Raw genomic sequence first — 22,006 nt, forward strand, 5'->3', positions numbered from 1 at the left:
ATGACTTGATCGAGTTTTCGGTTGAAATGGAGTAATAATAATCAGTTCAACACGTAGGCTTTCGCGACCAATTATATTCGTATAATAAATGTTTTTTGGGTTATATCGCGTAAAGTATGAATGTGTAAATGTTGTGGATTTACTCTCCGACACACCGGTGGGCCGAAGTAGTAATTCACTGGCGCGTTTTGTTTACGTGACAAACCTCACTGGCTGGGTCGGGTGGTGGAGGGTAACGACACACACTTACGCGAGCCAACCCAAGAACGTTTATCGCGAATAATCGGTCATCGGGCAGCGGAAAATCTTGATGTGTTCACGACACTACGGCTTGGGAAGCTGCTGACACACGCTCCTCATGCCGTGTGTTGTGTTTGGTTTTTTTTTTTTCTTCACAGAATAAAGATCACGTGTCAAGGACGTACAATTCTTTGCGCTGTGAAATGAACAAGTTGAACATGTGGAAGGTCAGAGTTCACTCTGAGCTCAGCAAAAAGGAGGAAGCTGTCAGAATGGCCCAGGAGACGGCCGACGCTCTGCAGAAATCAACTCGACAAACACAGGTGGGTAGCAGCAGCAGTAAGTGGTCTCATTTCTCTAAAGCAGTGCTTCTCAGTGTGGTCACTCACCCCCGGTATCACCGGTGGTCCACCACGCTCCTCCGGGTGGTCCTCAGGGCTGTGAGTAACACAGGTGGGCAACAGCAGCAGCAGTAAGTGGTCTTATTTCTCTAAAGCAGTGCTTCTCACAGTGTGGTCACCCTCCCTCCCTCCCCCGTACCACCGGTGGTCCTCCATGCTCCTCCGGGTGGTTCGCGGGGTTGTGATGCAGGCTGATCCGGAGAGTAATTACAATGTACGTCATTATTATTAAATTAAACTCGTGATATTTAAAAATTAGGTGAGGAAAAACGACCTTAACCCTCGGGTCTAAATGCGCCCCCCCTAAAAAAAACCTCGTAGCTGCGTTTAAAAAAATAAAGCGTTTGTATTCCCGTAATATGAGTGATTTAGTGTTACTGCTATTTAGAGATAAGCGAATGCATTTTGTCGCTAGGGGTGGCTGAGTTGGTTTGCGGGCCGACGACTTGTCGAGTTTCCGCGGAGTATTTGTGCATTGCGCGCGGTCATTCTCTTGGCCTTTAATCTTTGGTTACTTCGGTAAAGTCACGTGGTAGGTATAAAGATGATAAAATGTCCGCGACGTTTCGATCGCAACACCTCAAGCGCTTTGTCCTAGGGCGGTAAAAAAAGTAATCCCTGCAGTGGAACTGCTGAACCAGCGAGAGAGTCCTGTCACAACAACAACAGCAGCAGCAAGAGGTTTAATTTTATTTTCACCTGAGGACGACCGCCGCCTGTGATGTCGCGATGGAAACGTCGTGATTTGATTTATTATTTTGTGTTGTTTTTTTATACGCGCTACGCGACTTTACTTGAATGAAAGCAAAGACTGTGGATTCCTGCGGTGACGAAAAACTTCAAATCTCTTAGTCTTATTAAATTTTTATTTAAATATTTCGTGACTGCAGGGATTCATATTCTTGGTTCTTTCGGTAAAGTTACCGCCACGTAGAAGGGAAACAATAAAATAATAAAAATGTAAAACGATCAAATTATCACGACGTTTCGACTGCAACGCAAGCGATCATCGTCAGGTGTGAAAACCACAGCAAGAAAACAATTTTCACCGCCGCTCTTTAAAAAAAAATTCTTGCTGTGGTTTTCACACCTGATGATGATTGCTTGTGTTGCAGTCGAAACGTCGTGAGACTTTTATTGTTTTATATTTTTTATTATTTTATTGTTTCCCTTCTACGTGGTGGTGACTTTACCGAATGAACCAAAGATTATGGATTCCTGCAGTGACGTAAACTTCAAATCTCTTCTTCGTCTTCTTGATTCTTTCGGTAAAGTCGCCACGTAGAAGGGAAAAAATAAAATAATAAAAATTTAAAACAATAAAATTCTCACGACGTTTCGACTGCAACGCAAGCGATCATCATCAGGTGTGAAAACCACCGCAAGAAAAAAATGTCACCGCCACTTTTTTAAAATTTTCTTGCTGTGGTTTTCACACCTGACGATGATTGCTTGTGTTGCCGTCGAAACGTCGTGAGAATTTTATTGTTTTATTTTTTTATTACTTTATTGTTTCCCTTCTACGTGGTGACTTTACCGAAAGAACCAAAAATAAATCTCTTAGTCCTGTCGACTAAAGCAGTGAAACGCTTTCATTCAATGTTGGTGTGAGTGGCTCCTCATTTCTCCAAACCCAAACATTTATTGTCAGCTAATCGGTAAACTTCATCAATCTTTTGACGTAGACACGTAGCCAATGATCAGGTTTGGTTTTCCTCAGTGCACTGTGTGTATGTTGAACTTCTTTCACACCGTACGTAGCCAACCGTGCTACGTGTGTGTGTATGTTGAACATCTTTCACACTGTACGTAGCCAACCGTGCTATGTGTGTGTTTGTTGAACTTCTTTCACACCGTACGTCGCCAACCGTGCTACGTGTGTGTATGTTGAACTTCTTTCACACCGTACGTAGCCAACCGTGCTCAATGGGAGATGCAGTGGCATCTCAAATAACGTTGCTACATTATCTTAGTCTGCATATTGTTTCAGCCTCATTAATTTCGTCTGGTTATAATCACGATTAGGTTGTTTTTGTGGATTCCCCATAGTCATCATTATGATTGGTAATTGTGTCCACTCATCATTCGTCATTGTTAACTAAAATAGAGAAACACTTGGTTTGCCAAGACAATGATTTAAAGGTGCTTCTGATCTGTTTGTAGCTTCAACTGGACAGCAATAAGATTCGTGTCTGTGGTTCCTCGGCGATCGCTTTGTCTGCATGATTGACGATGCTTTATGAAACCCGAACGTCATTATCAGTGCTGTGTGTCAGATAACAATTATCAGACAACTGTGTTGAAGCGGTATGCGTCACCTCAGCGAAGTGTGTGTGTCGTGTTTCCTTTCAGCTTGAAAATGTACACCTCAGCGCGCAACTTCAAGACGTGATTGACATCAAAGGAGATTTAATGGAGAAGTAAGAAGTTATTCATTTCCCTCGAATGTCATCTCTGTCCTCTGTTTAGATTCCTCAACTTACTGGAGAAACCCGAAGAGCAATGAAGCTCTTTTTTTTTGTAACAAATGTCCGGTAGATTTCAGAGATGTCCGGTGGACTCAGGGGCGAGGAGCCAGGATTTGACTTTGGGGGGGTTGCTGACTTCAACATTCTGAGATATCTCAGTGTGTTTGTGTTTTCCAATGGGCACCACAAACGTATAAAACTAATTATTGGATTTGAGCTGCGGAGTTTATTAATAGGTCGGAGCCGCCGACGTGGCCAGTAAGTTCGATAAGTTCGCAAGGCTGCCGCTCAAGCAGCCTGCAGGGCAGCACACAAGGTGGCAGCCTGCAGGGCAGCAGCACAAGGTGGCAGCCTGCAGGGCAGCACAAGGTGGCAGCCTGCAGGGCAGCACGAGGTGACATCACAAGGTGACATCACAAGGTGGCAGCACAAGGTGGTAGCCTGCAGGGCAGCACAAGGTGGCAGCCTGCAGGGCAGCACACAAGGTGGCAGCCTGCAGGGCAGCACAAGGTGGCAGCCTGTAGGGCAGCACGAGGTGGCAGCACACAAGGTGACATCACAAGGTGGCAGCCTGCAGGGCAGCAGCACAAGGTGGCAGTCTGCAGGGCAGCACAAGGTGACATCATAAGGTGGTAGCCTGGAGGGCAGCACACGAGGTGGTAGCCTGCAGGGCAGCACACAAGGTGGTAGCCTGCAGGGCAGCACACGAGGTGGCAGCCTACAGGGCGGCACAAGGTGACAGCCTGCAGGGCAGCACAAGGTGACAGCCTGCAGGGCAGCACACAAGGTGGCATCACAAGGTGGCAGCCTGCGGCATTTTGCAGCAGCCGGATATCCGGTTATCCCGATTTACCGACTTCCCCAAATTTTCAGGGGGGGGGCTGACCCCCCCCCATTCCCCCCTGTTGCTCCGCCCCTGAGTGGACTACTGGGTGGAGGTCAGAGGTCACGCCGGCAGAACAAACGAGCGACTTGTTGATGACACCAACATCCTCTCTGCATTTTCATTTTAAAAACTTTCGCGACTGCAGGAATTCACGCTCTTTGGTTCTTTCGGTAAAGTCACAGAAAACAACAAAATCACGGTGAGTTTTTATTTTGTTGTTTCCCTTCTACGTGACTTCACCGAAAGAACCAAGAATATCTTCTTCTGCAATGCGCTTTGCCTTAAAATGGCGGATACGTTCCTACGAAGGTTTTCTGACCCGCCGTCCTTGCAATGTGCCCGTGTCCGTAAGGATCCGTGCCACCAGGCAGATGTGTGACGATCTGAAGGGCCAGTCCTCTTCAGTGCAACAAACATTAACCAGAGGTACATTCTCAACATTCGCCGACCATTGGACGTTGCCGGTGTTACACGTTTAGTGATTAAACTTGCTTGTCGTTGACTCACGTGGGTCACGTGCGTACGGTGATAATGGACGTTGACGGTGTAACACGTTTAGTGATTAAACTTGCTTGTCGTTGACTCACGTGGGTCACGTGCGTACGGTGATAATGGACGTTGACGGTGTAACACGTTTAGTGATTAAACTTGATTGTCGTTGACTCACGTGGGTCACGTGCGTACGGTGATAATGGACGTTGACGGTGTAACACGTTTAGCGATTAAACTTGCTTGTCGTTGACTCAGGTGGGTCACGTCCGCACGGTGATAATGGCAGCTGAAACAGAACAGGAAGAAGTGGAAGCTGTTCATTCGTCGCTGAAAGCAGAACTGAAGGTAAAATGTGTGATGCTTTTTAAAAAAAATTTCATTTAATTGTATTTCTTGAGAAACGTGTAACGGTATAAACGTATGCACGTGCACATTTAACATTAATGCTGGATCCCCGCTGTCATCCTCTCTTAAAGACGTTTGCGGTGACTTTCAGCGAATTGAATTTAAAGTCTCAAAATGACAAGAATATTGCGTTGGGCAAAGGTGAGTCTCGTGCCGGGTGACGCAGTGCACGGCTGCTCAGTGATACGCAGAGCACCGTCGATGATGATCGATGACCGTTGTGGTTTTTACTGGATGAATATTGACGCGCTCAGCCACTTTGTTGAACGTACGACGCGCGTGTGTCGTACGCAGTGGAAGCAGCTGTGGACGCGATGGGAAGAGCGCAGTGGGACTTTGTAAACAAGTTGACGATTAAAGAAAGCCAGGTTCGTGTGAATTCATGAGCTGATCGCTTTTGCTCACATTTTAAATGCACGTTGGGATAAAAAAAATATTGGATTAAACGACCATGCATTACCTTTTACAAACCAGTGTGTATATATATAGCTCAAACCCCAAGGGTCTGTTATAATTCAGGCTCATACATTTTTGTTGATTTCAAATGTAAGAAATGTAGCTCCTAAAGGCATGCCTGTCTCAATCATAAAATATCCTTTGAAGATCAAGATCACCTTCAAATAAAAACTGATATATTAATGTTCCTATCCCAAACTATTGCCTTTAATGCCTACTATTGCCATTGTGTACAGGGTTCATACATTGCTTTTACAATTTACAAACGTCTGTATAACAATATAATGCTTAAAATGTGAATTATTTCCACTTTAGAACGTATTCAGTGCCCTAAACGCATTTGTTCAACGAAATATATGGGATGTGCACATTTCTACCTCTTTGTCTTGATTTCTCAAGTTCATTTCAGTCTGGTAAACACAACTTATCTGACTTCAATGATGACTTGCAAACCAGAAAACTCGCCTTGCCCAGCAGTAGGTCATTTCATAGATCCGTGCGTAAAGTCGTATTATTATCGTTGTCGTTCAGTAGTTAGCAAACAGAGAGTTCCGTCTTATCGCTCTTAGGCCAAAGAAATGTCCGAGCTGTTGGAGTTAAAAAATGAAGAGCTCAAAACGGCCTCGCAAAAGCTGCAAGATTCCATTGAAAGCTGCGCTCGACTCGAAGAAACAGAGCGTGAGAGCACACTTCAACTTGCCCGCTTTTTATTGCCAACGAGCCTGGATGTGTTTGTGCGTGTGCGCGGTGGGCAAATGTCTGCACGTCCCGACCGTGAAAGTCGATCCCGATTTCGTTTGTTTTGCGTGAATTAACAGGCAACTTTGAAGCACGGCTTGAGCAAACGCAGAAAGAAAGTGGTACCCTGAAACTCGAAGTAAATCGCCGTCGGGAAGTTGAAAGCACGCTGCAGGTGACCTATCCGTTCATTTTTTTTATTTAAAGCTTTCGTGACTGCATCGATTCATATTCTTAGCTCTTTCGGTAAAGTCACCACGTTGAAGGGAAACAAAATAATAAAATATATTTAAAACAATAAAAATTCTCACGACGTTTCGACCATAACACAAACGGTCGTTATCAGGTGTGTCGGTTTGCATTAATTTATTTATTTTAAAACGGTGTTTAAACGGTGTTTTAAAAATAAATACATTAATGCAAACCGACACACCTGATGATGACCGTTTGTGTTATGGTCGAAACGTCGTGAGAATTTTTATTGTTTTATATATATTTTATTATTTTTATTGTTTCCTTTCAACGTGACTTTACTGAAAAAGCTAAGAATATGTATCCGTTCATATTTATTACATCGCTAATATTGTCTGCATTCCTTAACTGGATATTTTTAACGGAATGGTTTTCTTTTTGATTTAAAGCTTTGGTCACTGCAGGGATTCATATTCTTGGTTCTTTCGGGTAAAGTCGCCACGTAGAAGGGAAACAATAAAATAATAAAAATATACAACAATAAAATTCTCACGACGTTTCGACGGCAACTCAAGCAATCATCATCAGGTGTGAACACCACAGCAAGAAAAAATTTTCACCGCCACTTATTCCAAATGTTCTTGCTGTGGTTTTCACACCTGATGATGATTGCTTGTGTTGCCGTCGAAACGTCGTGAGAATTTAATTGTTTGATATTTTAATCATTTTATAGTTTCCCTTCTACGTGGCGACTTTACCGAAAGAACCAAGAATAAGGAATGGTTTTCTCTTAGCCTTTTTGGAAAAGTCTCAAGCTTTTTTCACTGTATCTGAACAAATGCAGCGGGTCACCCGCCTCATCGATTTCATCATCGTACGGTCTGAATGCAGGCTGGGATGCAAAACGCGGAGAGAAGTTTTGCGGAGAAGGAGCGAGAGTTCACCGCAAGCACCGCGGAGCTGCGGCTGTCGTGCGACAAGCTGCAGCACGAACGTCGGGACCTGAACGTGATTGTGCAAAACCTGGAGACGGCAAACGAAGAGTTGACAGCAGCAGCCAGCCAGAGGCAAGTGGTGAACTTTTACAACACGGCACGTGTCGCGTGCCGAGACGTTATTCATCGATTTAAAGCATTCGTGACTGCAAGGATTAATTGTATTAAATAATAAAATAATAAAATAAAGTTACACGATAAAATTCTCACGACGTTTCGGCCACAACACAAGCGGCCTTCATCAGGTGAAGGGACGAGACTGCCTCAGCGCTCCAGCGCTGTCCTCCAGACATTCTCGTCCCTTCACCTGATGAAGGCCGCTTGTGTCGTGGCCCGAAACGTCGTGAGAATTTTATCGTGTCATTTTATCAATTTATTATTTTATTATCATTCTACGTGGTGGTGACTTTACCGAAAGAACCAAAGAAGACGTTAATTATCGTTGCGTCGCTATTGTCACGTACTACGCTGGTTGATGCAGGAAAGCCCCACGGCGGTGTTCTTCACTCATTTTCAGAGGTGGCGGAGGGCAAGGGCGGGTCGGGGGGGGGTGGGGCACGTCCGCCGATAAGACACGGTACAGCGTGAGGGTCGCCACACGTTTTAACACCGCTGGGTTTGACAGCAGCACACGAGGACGACGACGACGATGGGGAGGTGATTTCAGATCTGGGTATTGTCAGGGGCCGCACAAGAGGCCACCAGGGGCCGCTCGTGGCCCGCCGGCCTTGCAGTGAAGGACACTGCCCCGCAGTGTTCACGTTTAGAAGGGGGTCTGCAATTGTTTTGCAGTAGGGGGCGACAATTGCTTCGTGTTTCCCCCAATTAAGTTATTAGCGAGTTTTCAAGTTTGTGAATTGCAGACGTTGGGAGCTACTAAGGAGAAGGCGCTGCATTGCGTAGAACATCTCTGACTGTTGTGGTATCTGTAAAGCAAAACAAATACAGTACAGTTTAAATTTCCATTTAAAGCTTTCGTGACTGCAGGGATTCATATTCTTGGTTCTTTCGGTAAAGTCACCACCACGTAGAATGGAAATAAAATAATAAAAATAAAACATAAAATACAATTCTCATGACGTTTCGGCCACAACACAAGTAGCCTTCCTTAGGTGAAGGAACAGAACTGTCGGGAAGACGGCGCTCGAGTGAACACTGCTAAGCTTGGCAGTGTCTTTTAAGCTGGGTGGGAGGAGCAGAACCCCTTGACGAAGGAGTTTACATATCAACAGAAGGATTTAGCATTGAAGTAGCTAAGTTAATGTGTTGGATTAGCATGATGTTAATGTGAGGAATTAGCATGTAACTGGGAGATTAGCAGGATGTTAATGTGAGGAATTAGCATGTAACTGGGAGATTAGCATGATGTTGATGTGAGGAATTAGCATGTAACTGGGAGATTAGCAGGATGTTAATGTGAGGAATTAGCATGTAACTGGTCACGGTAGTAGCTATGTTAAAGTCCGAGTTTACATATCAACAGAAGGATTTAGCATTGATGTAGCTGTGTTAATGTGTTGGATTAGCAAGATGTTAAAGTCAGAAATTAGCATGTAACTGGGAGATTAGCATGATGTTAGTGTGAGGGATCAGCATGTGACTGGTCACGGAAGTAGCTATGTTAAAATCAGAGTTTACATATCAACAGAAGGATTTAGCATTGAAGTAGCTGTGTTAATGTGTTGGATTAGCAGGGTGTTAAAGTCCGAGTTTACATATCAACAGAACAATTTAGCATTGAAATAGCTGTGTTAATGTGTTGGATTAGCAGGATGTTAAAGGCAGAATGTTAGTGTGAGGGATTAGCATGCCGGTTTATTTTTTCCTTGTTTCAACGTTAGCACCACGGAAAGCGACGAGCTTTGTTCAGACGGACGAGTCCATCATTGTTCGGAACGGAGGAGGGGGGAGAGGGAGAAGCAGCCACGATGCGCTGGGTCTGCAATTATTTTGCAGTAGGGGGCGACAGTTGCTTCGTGTTTCTCCCAATTAAGTTATTAGCGAGTTTTCAAGTTTGTGAATTTCAGACGTTGGGAGCTACTAAGGGGAAGGCGCTGCATTGCGTAGAACATCTCTGACTGTTGTTGTATCTGTAAAGCAAAACAAATACAGTACATATTCTTAGTTTTTTCGGTAAAGTCACGTTGAAGGGAAACAACAAAATAATAAAATATATATAAAACAATTAAAAATTCTCACGACGTTTCGACCATTACTCAAACGGTCGTCTTCAGGTGTGAAAACCACTGCAAGAAAATTTTCTTGATATGTGGTTTTCACACGTGAGAATTTTATCGTTTTATATTTTTATTATTTTATTGTTTCCCTTCTACGTGGTGACTTTACCAAAAGAACCAATAATAGAGTACAGTTTGTTCACCGATGCAGTTTTCTGCATCGTTTAATCTGGCTTCTGCCGCACATCACGAACACAACGTCCGCGTGACGATTATCCGAACCGGTCCCGGGCCTCCACTCAACTCGGCCTCAAATGAGTACCCTGGTGCGGTGTGTGAACATCGCCACTGGGGAGACAAAGGCGGCCGGGCGTGGTGCTGGCCACCCACCCCCTCGTGTACCGTGCCGGCCTTCAATGATGCTCGCGAGCAGCACTTGACCCAACAGTCTGTTAAGGCTACACGGGGACGATTTTCGTCTTGCATTGATTGTGTGCTGCGTTGCGTATGACATTTTTTTAAACAATTAAATGAGGCAGATGTCTTGTTATGTTTTTTTTTTTATCAGGCGCAGCGAAGAAGCTGAGATTCGTAGCAGGCTTGAAAGAAATATTCGTGAAAAAAATACAGAAATAGGTAGGCAACGTTTTGAGAGTGTCAGTGACCATTGCGAGTGTTAATTATTTATCGCACGTGCGACATTTGACCTCTATCAGGAGTGTACATTGTTAACGTCTGTTTAATACATTTTCATCGTTGTCCAACGTTTATTGGTAATCCTTAATTAATATTATCACTCGATTATTATTTTTAGATAATTTGAAGATTGCAAGCGACAATAACGACGTGAAACATCGCGAAACGCTGGTGAGCACATTTCAATGTCGTCTATCGCAATATCAGCCAGAAGAGCGGACGACGTTCAACGTCGCGATTGTAGTTCACAAGTTCATTAGCCAAGTAAAGCCCAATGAGCCAAAAAAGCTCCTTTGTCAATGGTGGCTCAGCAAATCATTCTATTTGAACAATTACACAGGTTTACATTTTTAAAATAAATCAATTAGATTATACTATTTACATTCACATTTGAAACTTTTGTGATCTTAACAGTCGGTTTAGGTGAGGACAGAGATGACAGAGTGAAGGTGCTAAGAGACGATGCTAGATGGTTCCAAAGCTTTGTAGCAGCTACATTAAATGATTTAGATTTATCTTCCCACCCGCCCCACTTCTCTGAAATGGTTCAATTGCGTTGGGATTGTTTTCCGCCAGCGAAGTCACCTGCTTGAGCAAGCTATGCAGCGTTGCCGTATTGGGGCTCGCACTTTGTTACCCAAAAAAAAAACACAATTGCTTTTCGATTTATAATAATAATAGGGTTTTTCCCCTTTTTTCTGGCAATAAAACTGAAATCTTTTTACGAGGATTCACGTCACTGCATTAACCACAACACCTGCAGTCAAAATGCAAACAAAAAACCTACTATGATAATATATATGTGGCATTGTCCTTGAAACTGATTGGTCCACACCAAGGGACGGCTTTCTTTTGAGCCTCGACCCAATTGGTGCTCGACAAGATGACGCCAAAAGGCGTACATTGTTTTTGAGCTGTGTGACGCCTTTTGGCATGGACCAATCAGTTTCAAGGACAATGCCACATATATTATCATAGGTTTTTTGTTTGAATTTTGACTGCAGGTATATTGTGGTCAATGCAGCGACGTGACTCCTCGTAAAAAAAGGTTTCAGTTTTGTTGCCAGAAAAAAGGGGGAAAACCCCTATATTATTATATTTTGGCACTGGCAAAGGAGGTCCAATGATGTAGATGCTCACCCCGAGCCCTCATTACCTTGATAGTGCATTGTCTTTGAGCTGTGTGACGCCTTTTGGTGTCATGTGGTCTAGCACCAATTGGGTCGAGGCTCAAAAGAAAGCCATCCCTAGGTGTGGACCAATCAGTTTCAAGGACAATGCCACATATATATTATCATAGTAGGTTTTTTTGTTTGCGTTTTGACTGCAGGTATTGTGGTCGATGCAGCGACATGAATCCTTGTAAAAAAAGGTTTCAGTTTCGTTGCCAGAAAAAAGGGGGAAAACCCCTATTATATTATTATATTTTGGCACTGGCAAAGGAGGTCTAACGATGCTTTTCGATTTTATCAAACACGGAACGCCGGCCACTGCGTCGGTCTCCGTCGCTGTGCTCACAACGGCCTTTGGGTCGCGTCCCAATATTTTTTGTTTTGCTTGGCAAGGCGTTTCACGTTGGGCTCCCGAGAGGCTCGGGGAGCACGTGGGGGGGGGGGAGGGGGGAGAGAAAGGGAACGTTCAGACGGCATCCGAGAGCATTTACATTATGAGACCTCCTTTGCCTGTAACAAGATATAGTAATAGGTTCTACCCTTTCAAACTGGTACGAAAAACTGACACCTTTATTCAAGGCATCATGTCTGCAATAACCACAACACAAGCAGTCAAAATGCAAACAAAAGAGACAACTCTGATAATAATATTGGCACTGTCCTTGAATTTGAGTTTTTTGTGCCAGTTAAAAGGGTAAAAACCTATTACTATATCTTGTTACTGGCAAAGGAGGTCTCATAATGTAAATGCTCACCCCGAGCCTTCAATACTCTGATAGTGCGTTGTTTTTGAGTTGTACGCCTTTTGGCGTCTTCTGGTCCAACACCAGTGGAGACTAGGCTCTAAGAAAAGCCGTCTCGGGTGTGGACCAATCAAATTCAAGGACAGTGCCAATATCATTATCAGAGTTGTCTTTTTGTTTGCATTTTGACTGCTTGTGTTGCGGTTATTGCAGACATGATGCCTTGAATAAAGGTGTCAGTTTTTGGTGCCAGTTAAAAGGGTAAAACCTATTGCTACGGCATCCGAGAGCTTACGCCCACCGTGGTGCAATAAACACATCTTGGGGTATCGTAGGAGGTGTTGGTCTCGTGTCGTGTCTTGCGTGAAGGAATCCTTAGACGCGTTCAAACGAGAGAGAGCTTCACTCCAAGAAGCCGTCTGTCAAATGGAACAGCGGATAGCCGCCATGGAAACGCTGAAAAACGAAAGCAAGGTATTTCGAACGTTTCTTAAATCTACGGGTAAAATAATAACCCGCGCAACACTTCCCTGTGAGCGTTATCGTTTGCAAACGCGTGTAGAATTGCGTCAATTGTCGTCGCTGCGGATGCTCTTTTTTGCGCGCACAAATGTGGCAATTCGCGTCGCCCGGCGCCGCATCTTGGGGCGTCGTTTAACTTCCAGAGCGAACTCAACGGAGCGAAAGCAAAAGAGCGCGTCTTGGAGAATGACCTCAGAGACGCCTTGAACGTGGCGAACGTCCTGGAATCAGAGCTGTCTCAGGAGAGGTAAATGTTGGAGCGTTATTTTTCAGCTCGCTCATTCGGGCGCATTTAGGCGTTCCCCTCCTCCTCCCCCTTCGCCCTCTCTCCCTTTTATCGTTTCGACCCCCGGCCGTCCTTCCCCCGAGAGCGGTGTCTCTTCACCTTGACCGCAGCCTGCCACCCCCTGTGGCTCTCAGCCGTTAACAACGTCGTACGACGTCGATACGGTAGAAACCGTGGGATCGCGAGCACGATTCGTTCCGGAAACGTGTTTTGTAATCCAAAGCACTCGCGTATAATCAGAGCACTCGGTACATCAGTTGTGATCACGTGACGCCCGGCAGTACAAAGCGTGTCTACACGTGCGCTGCGCGTATTGCGAGAACCTCGCTCGTTTATCAAGTTAATATTTATTTACAAATGTAGCCCGTCTCGCCAAACACTCGCAGGCCAAGTTACTCGCAATCCAAGGTTTTACTGTACACAGCAACTCCTCTGCACCCGCTGTGGGACGTAAGGCCACAATAAATACACAGGGGTTGATGAAACAAAGTAGTTGTACTAACGTATCCGCGCTAAATTTGCGTTTTGTTTTTTCACCTTCTAAAGAAAACAAATCTGGCCGTGTCTCGCACCCCCCCAGAAAGGGAATCTCGCACCCTCAGGTTGTGAAGAGCCACTGCCCTACAGGGTTATCCGAGTTCAGGAAGTAGACACCAGGGAAGTAGAGTTTATTGAAACGCATGGCATCGACGGGTTAAAGATATAAAACGCCGGTGAATAATCGGCGTGCTTGACAGGTGTCAAGTCCCAGGCAATGTCGTCTGTCTGTGTGTGTGTGTGTAGCTTAAGCGTTGGTTCCATAAATAGCTTTCAGACAAAAAATCGTGAAGCTTTGAGACAGTTTGGCAGTGTGTTTAAAAATCATGGTTTTATTTTTTCTCGGATGAATGCTTGTCAATTGACTCAAACGATAGATAAAATAAAACCTGAAAATAGTAGATATCGCAAACAAGTTCTTACTGATTATAGTATAATGTTACCCAATATCGATGTGTGTGTTTGTTAGCTTTATTGACACTGGGCCAAGGTTTATGGTGCATCAAACATTCCACAGCATCGTACAATCCAGAGAATAAATTGCTCCTCTCTTGGATTTACACAACTGTTGCTTATGGTTTTTTTTATATCCTGGAGCTAAGTAACCGCGTGTGAAATAAAAGTACCCGAACGATCTTGAATTTTTTACAGAATATGCAGCCTTGACATCAGAAACAGGTTGGGGCTGGTTATTTTGGAAAACGAGGAACTGACCGAGCTGTTCTCTCGCGTGGCGAAACAAAACGAGGAACTTACCGACATCATTGAGGTATTCTGGCTCGGACGTACGCACGATGCACATCTTTGTGGGACATTGCAGACCGCAAAACTGTTTTTACAAAATGATCCACGCTCTCGTTTTCAGACGACAAAGCGCAACGAAGCTGCGTTACAGGTCAAAGTTCAAAAGTTGGAATCGATTAATAAAAACCTAACGTAAGTTCTGATTCATAAACTTCGTTGAAAATTTCCAGCTGTGGTTTTCACACCTGACGACGATTGCTTCTTGCGTTGCAGTCGAAACGTCGTGAGAATTATATTGTTTTATATTTTTATTATTTTATTGTTTCCCTTCTACGTGGTGACTTTACCGCAAAGAACCATGCCCATACATGTGTCTCTCTCTCTGTCTCTGTGTTAACTCTTTCCGCTTATGCGTCTGTATATGTATGTGTCTCCGGTTCTGTGTCTTATCTCTCTCTTAAACGTAATCAACCAGGTAGGGTGTTGACTGTTATGTCAGCCGACATTCTGCGCTGTATTGCATTATATTTCTAAGTTTACTAGGAATTGTTTCTCTTTCATTTGTACCTGATGATGATTGCTTGCTTTGCAATCGAAACGTCATATGATATTATGTAATTTATTATTTTCTATTTCTACGTGGTGACTTTACCGAAAGAACCAAATAATAATACTAAAGTAAGTTGTTCCTGCCTATTTTTTTGGGGGGGCTTTTCAATTCACAATATTTTCCTTTTTGTGGATGACATACTTTTGTTACAAACACAACTCCCATCTCTGTGAAAGAAGACTCTGGCCCTTTATCCACATGGTAAGGTCTTTATTTCACGGCATGGGTCCACACCTTCATCCCCGCTCTCTCTCTCCCGCAACGACCCCAACTCCGCCTCCCGCCCCCTCTTTTAACCTCTTCCTGGCTCCGCCCCTCGTTGCACTCCACCAATCGTCACCTCTCTCTCACCCTCACCTGCAACTTCCATCACTACCTATGAGATCTTCACTCAAAACTGCTCTGGAGGAGTTGTACACCTCTAGCTGCCACTGCTATTCAGTGGCCTAAAATATGGCTCTAGGGTTTGGTGTTGCATGTTATTTATGTAGTTTATTGTAAAAAATTCGGTCACAGTCCCTATGATCACTGTTACATTGCATTTATGGCTTTTATTTTGGTGATTTTGAAAAGTTTATTTGGTTTGGCCATGTTTTTGTTTATTGTAGTACGGAGTTAGACTGATGGCCTTAATCTAAGTTGTATTGTGGTTGTTGTTGTTTGACTTGCATCCCACTGGGATTTTTGCACACAGAGTTGGTGTACGGTGCTATTTCAGGAATATTTTGATGTTTTTTCCTGGATTTTCTGTTTGCACAGTCACATAATCACTTTAAGATGTTTTCTTGTTCATGTTTTTTGTTTGTTGTGGTTGCACCTGATTCAAGAGCCAAATGGCTCACAGGGCTATACCAAATAAATGCAAATGGAACTATGGAACCTGGCCTAACCGTCCCACCTGACGCCCACCCAACCCTCTCGCTCTTTTACCTTTTGAATGTTCCGGGCCAATCCTCTTGGCTCCCCGTTCCCTAACCAATCGTCGCGTGGATGTGTTTGCTCCCGCCTTCTTGATTACTCTGTCCCGGGGAATCGTGTGGGACGATCACTATGCCTGCAATGATGTTTTTTTTTCTTTTAATCCAGGGAAGAGTTGGAATCTGCCAAAACGCAACATCATGCACAGCTTGAAGCCCACGTACAGAAATATACAGACTTGGTAAATACGAAACATAAAACAGTACTCTACGAAGTGCTTTAAATCATTGATTATCATAATGTATTGGTTAGCACACTAGGTTTCCAATCCAGAAGTAGACGGATCAATCCTCTGGTGTGACAGTTGAAACAATGAGGACTATTCTGAAATTCGTCTTAAAAGTGTACCCAAGTTTTGCGTCTCAGTAAACTTGAGTATAGTTTTAAGATACGCACCCTGTATATTTTTTTACGCAGACTGCCACGTAGTCTATTCTGATCAATTTATGATTCCTCTAGTTCTTTAATGGGGGGGCATTACCTCGTTCTCAGTGAGTCGAGGATTTGTAGTGTATAGTGTCGTGTATAGTGTGTAGTGTAGTGTATAGGATGAACATTGAGATTTATAAAGGCACGTGGTGACCCATAAGGTCTGAATTGGTCTGTGATAAGGTAGACACTGAAAAGGGCTTGACTGGTGTGTAGTGTATAGTGTTGTGTATAGTGTGTAGTGTAGTGTATAGGATGAACATTGAGATTTATAAAGGCACGGGTTGACCGATAAGGTCTGAATTGGTCTGTGATAAGGTAGACACTGATAAGGGGTTGACTGCTATGTAGTGTATAGTGTCGTGTATAGTGTGTAGTGTAGTGTATAGTGTTGTGTATAGTGTGTAGTGTAGTGTATAGGATGAACATTGAGATTTATAAAGGCACGGGGTGACCGACAAGGTCTGAATTGGTCTGTGATAAGGTAGACACTGATAAGGGCTTTACTGGTATGTAGTGTATAGTGTCGTGTATAGTGTGTAGTGTAGTGTATAGGATGAACATTGAGATTTATAAAGACACGGGGTGACTGATAAGGTCTGAATTGGTCTGTGATAAGGTAGACACTGATAAGGGGTTGACTGGTATGTAGTGTATAGTGTCGTGTATAGTGTGTAGTGTATGGGATGAACATTGAGATTTATAAAGGCACGGGGTGACCGATAAGGTCTGAATTGGTCTGTGATAAGGTAGACACTGATAAGGGGTTGACTGGTGTGTAGTGTATAGTGTGTAGTGTAGTGTATAGTGTGTAGTGTAGTGTATAGTGTTGTGTATAGTGTGTAGTGTAGTGTACAGGATGAACATTGAGATTTATAAAGGCACGGGGTGACCGACAAGGTCTGAATTGGTGTGTGATAAGGTAGACACTGATAAGGGCTTGACTGGTATGTAGTGTATAGTGTGTAGTGTAGTGTATAGGATAAACATTGAGATTTATAAAGGCACGTGGTGACCAATAAGGTCTGAATTGGTCCGTGATAAGGTAGACACTGATAAGGGGTTGACTGGTGTGTAGTGTATAGTGTAGTGTATAGTGTGTAGTGCTGTGTATTGAATGAACATTTAGATTTATAAAGGCACTGGGTGACCGATAAGGTCTGAATTGGTCTGTGATAAGGTAGACACTGATAAGGGCTTGACTGGTGTGTAGTGTATAGTGTCGTGTATAGTGTGTAGTGTAGTGTATAGGATGAACATTGAGATTTATAAAGGCACGTGGTGACCAATAAGGTCTGAATTGGTCTGTGATAAGGTAGACACTGATAAGGGCTTGACTGGTATGTAGTGTATAGTGTCGTGTATAGTGTGTAGTGTATGGGATGAACATTGAGATTTATAAAGGCACGGGGTGACCGATAAGGTCTGAATTGGTCCGTGATAAGGTAGACACTGATAAGGGGTTGACTGGTGTGTAGTGTAAGGTGTCGTGTATAGTGTGTAGTGTATAGGATGAACATTGAGATTTATAAAGACACGGGGTGACCGATAAGGTCTGAATTGGTCTGTGATAAGGTAGACACTGATAAGGGGTTGACTGGTGTGTAGTGTATAGTGTGTAGTGTAGTGTATAGTGTGTAATGTAGTGTATAGTGTTGTGTATAGTGTGTAGTGTAGTGTACAGGATGAACATTGAGATTTATAAAGGCACGGGGTGACCGACAAGGTCTGAATTGGTGTGTGATAAGGTAGACACTGATAAGGGCTTGACTGGTATGTAGTGTATAGTGTGTAGTGTAGTGTATAGGACAAACATTGAGATTTATAAAGGCACGTGGTGACCAATAAGGTCTGAATTGGTCTGTGATAAGGTAGACACTGATAAGGGGTTGACTGGTATGTAGTGTATAGTGTTGTGTATAGTGTGTAGTGTAGTGTATAGGATGAACATTGAGATTTATAAAGGCACGGGGTGACCGATAAGGTCTGAATTGGTCTGTGATAAGGTAGACACTGATAAGGGGTTGACTGGTGTGTAGTGTAAGGTGTTGTGTATAGTGTGTAGTGTAGTGTATAGGATGAACATTGAGATTTATAAAGGCACGGGGTGACCGATAAGGTCTGAATTGGTCCGTGATAAGGTAGACACTGATAAGGGCTTGACTGGTGTGTAGTGTATTGTGTCGTGTGTAGTGTATAGGATGAACATTGAGATATATAAAGGCACAGGGTGACCGATAAGGTCTGAATTGGTCTGTGATAAGGTATACACTGATAAGGGCTTGACCGGTGCACATTTCCAGCACTAATTGTGTCACCTGACACATTCAACGTTTAAAGACGCCGCGCTTGAATAGTACCGGTCGGTCACCTCGGACAGTTACGCTCGTTGGTCGGTGGCAAAGCGGCCGCACGGTGGCGATGAACACAGTCCGTGGGAGTGTTTTGCCGCGCGGTCTGTTTTAAGAAGAAGTTTGCGAGCCTCGTTTCAATCAGGAGGTGAGGGTCATCAACCCCCAACACGTCTGTTGCACGCGAACCGCAACAGGTTCACGAGCTGGACGAGCAGCGGGAGGCGCACCGCCGGAAGGACAGCCGCAATGAAAACAAGGTGAGCGCCAAAACGTTTCCGTGGCAACGCATGTATCATTACCGGAGCGTGTTTGCGTTCGATGTGTTCGCCGCAGGTACATGGTGGTTAATGCGGTGCTTGAGACCTTGCAGAAGGTGTCTACTTGGAGTTGGAACATCTTAAACACCTGCTGCTGTAATAATAATAGGGGTTTTTCCTCTTTTTTCTGGCAACAAAACTGAAACCTTTTTACCAGGATTCATGTCGCTGCATTAACCACAATACCTGCAGTCAAAATGCAAACATTTTGACTGCACGTATTGTGGTTAATGCAGCGACATGGATCCTTGTAAAAAGGTTTTAGTTTTGTTGCCAGATAAAAGGGGAAAAACCCTATTATTAAGGATTCATGTCGCTGCATTAACCACAATACTTGCAGTCGAAATGCAAACAAAACACATACTTCATCATCATCATTATTAAAACACACACTATGATAATATGATCCATTGTCCTTGAAACTGATTGGTCCACACCAAGGGACGGCTTTCTTTTGAGCCTCGACCCATTTGGTGCTCGACCAGATGACGCCAAAAGGCGTCACACAGCTCAAAGACAATGCCACTATCAAAGTAATGAGGGCTCGGGGTGAGCATCTACATCATCATTAGACCTCCTTTGCCAGTACCAAAATATAATAAGAGGGATTTTCCCCCTTTTTTCTGGCAACAAAACTGAAACCTTTTTACGAGCTTTCATGTCGCTGCATTAACCACAATACCTGCAGTAAAAATGCAAACAATAAAAAACACCTCCTGTTGTATATACCCAGAAAAGGTAAAATCTATTCTTGTTATTTTTCATACCAAAAAAAGACACCGACTTTCTTATTTCACTAACACCGGCTGATAAAAAAAATTGTATATCGTATTTCCCGGATTATAACATGGACTCCTCCACCCGTATATTGAACTTCTTTCCCACCGCACATAGCCAACCGTTCTTAATCGGAGGTGCGGGGGAGGCTAAGGACAACCGTGGATAAAGCTTACTGTATTTCATTTAACAGTAAGTTCATATTCTTAGCTCTTTCGGTTAAAGTCACGTTAAAGGGAAACAATAAAATAATAAAATATATATAAAACAATAAAAAAATTATCACGACGTTTCGACCATAACACAAACGGTCGTCATCAGGTGTGAAAAGCAACGGCAAGAAACATTTGAAGGAAGTGGTGGTCCGCATTTATTTATTTATCTCCGGACGGTGTTTTATTTATTTATTTAAGCCATCTGGCTGCCATGAGAGATTCGTTCATGAGGCTATCCACATATACAAGCACAGAGACAAGTTCAACTGAGAAGATGGATTCTGGCTTAGCAATCATTGGAAGGATTTGATAAACCATTTCAGGTCTTAATTGATTGTTCACGCTTATGGTGGCTTTCAGACAGCATTCATTAATTTTTCGTCTCCCCCCTCCTCTTTGCAGAACATAGATGGACTAGTCCTTCTAAATAAATTGTCAAATCGCTGCGCGTGGTGCTGACGTTTTTTTATAAATAAATACACCGTTTAAAAATAAATAAATTTATGCAAACCGACACACCTGGTGACGACCGTTTGTGTCATGGTCGAAACGTCGTGATAATTTTTTATTGTTTTATATATATTTTATTATTTTATTGTTTCCCTTCAACGTGACTTTAACCGAAAGAGCTAAGAATATGAATCACTGCAGTCACGAAAGCTTTAAATCAAAATTTAACAGTAAGTTGTTAGTGGTTCATGCCGAAGGTGGCAGGGGTTTTTGTGTGACGTGTGCCGTTGTGAGTCAATGTCTGAAGCCGGTTTACGTGCGATACTGTAGGCGCAGAATGTGTAAGTCCGGCGTTGTTGTTGTTGACTTTATAAAGAGCAGACAGGGCGTGGTGACCTATTAACGTTGACAGCACTTCTAAAACAACCCCCTTTTTAACATCTAAAAACCTAAGCAGTCGTTACCGTGACTGCAAATGTTCGCCCTGACCGAGTTCACTTCACTTTGCAGATCAAGGATTTGGAGTCTGAGATCGACTCGCTTGAGCGGCAGCGGCAGGACGACCGAGCACGCGACAACGCGATCGCGGAGTTAGCGGACTACATGGAGCAGATAAGACACTTGGAGGAGGTTTGCGAAATGAACTTGACAAATGTTGTTGTGATAATTGTTTTTTTACCCTTTTATCTGGCAACAAAACTGACACCTTTTTTTTTACAAGGAGTCATGTTTACATTGACCACAATACCTGCGGTCGGAACGCAAACACCAAACAACAACTCTGATAATGTATGTGGCACTGTCCTTGAAATTGATTGGTCCACACTCGAGACAGCTTTCTTTAGAGCCTCGTCTCACATTGGTGTTGGACCAGAAGACGCGTTCCGACCGCAGGTATTGTGGTCAATGTGAACATGACTCCTTGTAAAAAAGGTGTCAGTTTTGTTGCCAGATAAAAGGGTAAAAAAACAATTATCATATTTTGTTACTGGCAAATGAGGTTTCCAATAATGTATATTGACAAATGTTGTTTACCTCCAGTTTTAGTCTTGGTAAAAAAAATCGCATCGAGTATAATGTATAGTACGTTGGACTTTTTCCGTGCCGTACGTAGCCAACCGTGCTGATCGGAGGTGCGGGGGAAAGACAGCAAATGATGCGTTTCTGTGAGTCTGGATTTCTGTGTGAGTCTGTGGGTTTATGTGTGAGTCTGTGGGTTTATGTGTGAGTCTATGGGTTTATGTGTGAGTCTGTGGGTTTATGTGTGAGTCTGTGGGTTTATGTGTGAGTCTATGGGTTTATGTGTGAGTCTATGGGTTTCTGTGTGAGTCTATGGGTTTATGTGTGAGTCTGTGGGTTTATGTGTGAGTCTATGGGTTTCTGTGTGAGTCTGTGGGTTTATGTGTGAGTCTATGGGTTTGTGTGAGTCTATGGGTTTCTGTGAGTCTGTGGATTTCTGTGTGAGTCTGTTGGTTTCTGTGTGAGTCTATGGGTTTATGTGAGTCTGTGGGTTTATGTGTGAGTCTATAGGTTTATGTGTGAGTCTGTGGGATTATGTGTGAGTCTATGGGTTTATGTGTGAGTCTGTGGGTTTATGTGAGTCTGTGGGTTTATGTGTGAGTCTGTGGGTTTATGTGTGAGTCTATGGGTTTATGTGCAAGTCTGTGGATTTCTGTGTGAGTCTGTGGATTTCTGTGTGAGTCTGTGGATTTCTGTGTGAGTCTGT

At 43.5% G+C, this 22,006-nt stretch overlaps 1 protein-coding gene across 1 annotated transcript in view; it reads left to right on the top strand.

Annotated features, from left to right (window-relative positions):
- The first annotated feature begins 402 nt into the window (after positions 1 to 402).
- The window catches only part of LOC142920143 (uncharacterized), a 28,397-nt gene continuing 6,793 nt past the window's right edge, over positions 403 to 22,006 (top strand). The window contains exons 1-18 of the mRNA XM_076062600.1: positions 403 to 563; positions 2,994 to 3,061; positions 4,348 to 4,421; positions 4,774 to 4,832; positions 4,964 to 5,033; positions 5,187 to 5,260; positions 5,918 to 6,026; positions 6,167 to 6,261; positions 7,170 to 7,345; positions 10,019 to 10,086; positions 10,265 to 10,317; positions 12,431 to 12,535; positions 12,727 to 12,830; positions 14,058 to 14,175; positions 14,272 to 14,342; positions 15,847 to 15,919; positions 18,716 to 18,778; positions 20,791 to 20,910. Of these exons, the coding sequence (XP_075918715.1) occupies positions 444 to 563; positions 2,994 to 3,061; positions 4,348 to 4,421; positions 4,774 to 4,832; positions 4,964 to 5,033; positions 5,187 to 5,260; positions 5,918 to 6,026; positions 6,167 to 6,261; positions 7,170 to 7,345; positions 10,019 to 10,086; positions 10,265 to 10,317; positions 12,431 to 12,535; positions 12,727 to 12,830; positions 14,058 to 14,175; positions 14,272 to 14,342; positions 15,847 to 15,919; positions 18,716 to 18,778; positions 20,791 to 20,910 (1,620 nt within the window). The 5' untranslated portion in view covers positions 403 to 443. The remainder of the gene's footprint in view (positions 564 to 2,993; positions 3,062 to 4,347; positions 4,422 to 4,773; positions 4,833 to 4,963; positions 5,034 to 5,186; positions 5,261 to 5,917; positions 6,027 to 6,166; positions 6,262 to 7,169; positions 7,346 to 10,018; positions 10,087 to 10,264; positions 10,318 to 12,430; positions 12,536 to 12,726; positions 12,831 to 14,057; positions 14,176 to 14,271; positions 14,343 to 15,846; positions 15,920 to 18,715; positions 18,779 to 20,790; positions 20,911 to 22,006) is intronic.

The sequence above is a fragment of the Petromyzon marinus genome, unplaced genomic scaffold, assembly GCF_048934315.1.
Source record: "Petromyzon marinus isolate PM22_M1 ecotype Great Lakes invasive population unplaced genomic scaffold, UKy_Petmar_22M1.pri1.0 PM_G_Scaffold_68, whole genome shotgun sequence".
Lineage (NCBI taxonomy): Eukaryota > Metazoa > Chordata > Hyperoartia > Petromyzontiformes > Petromyzontidae > Petromyzon > Petromyzon marinus.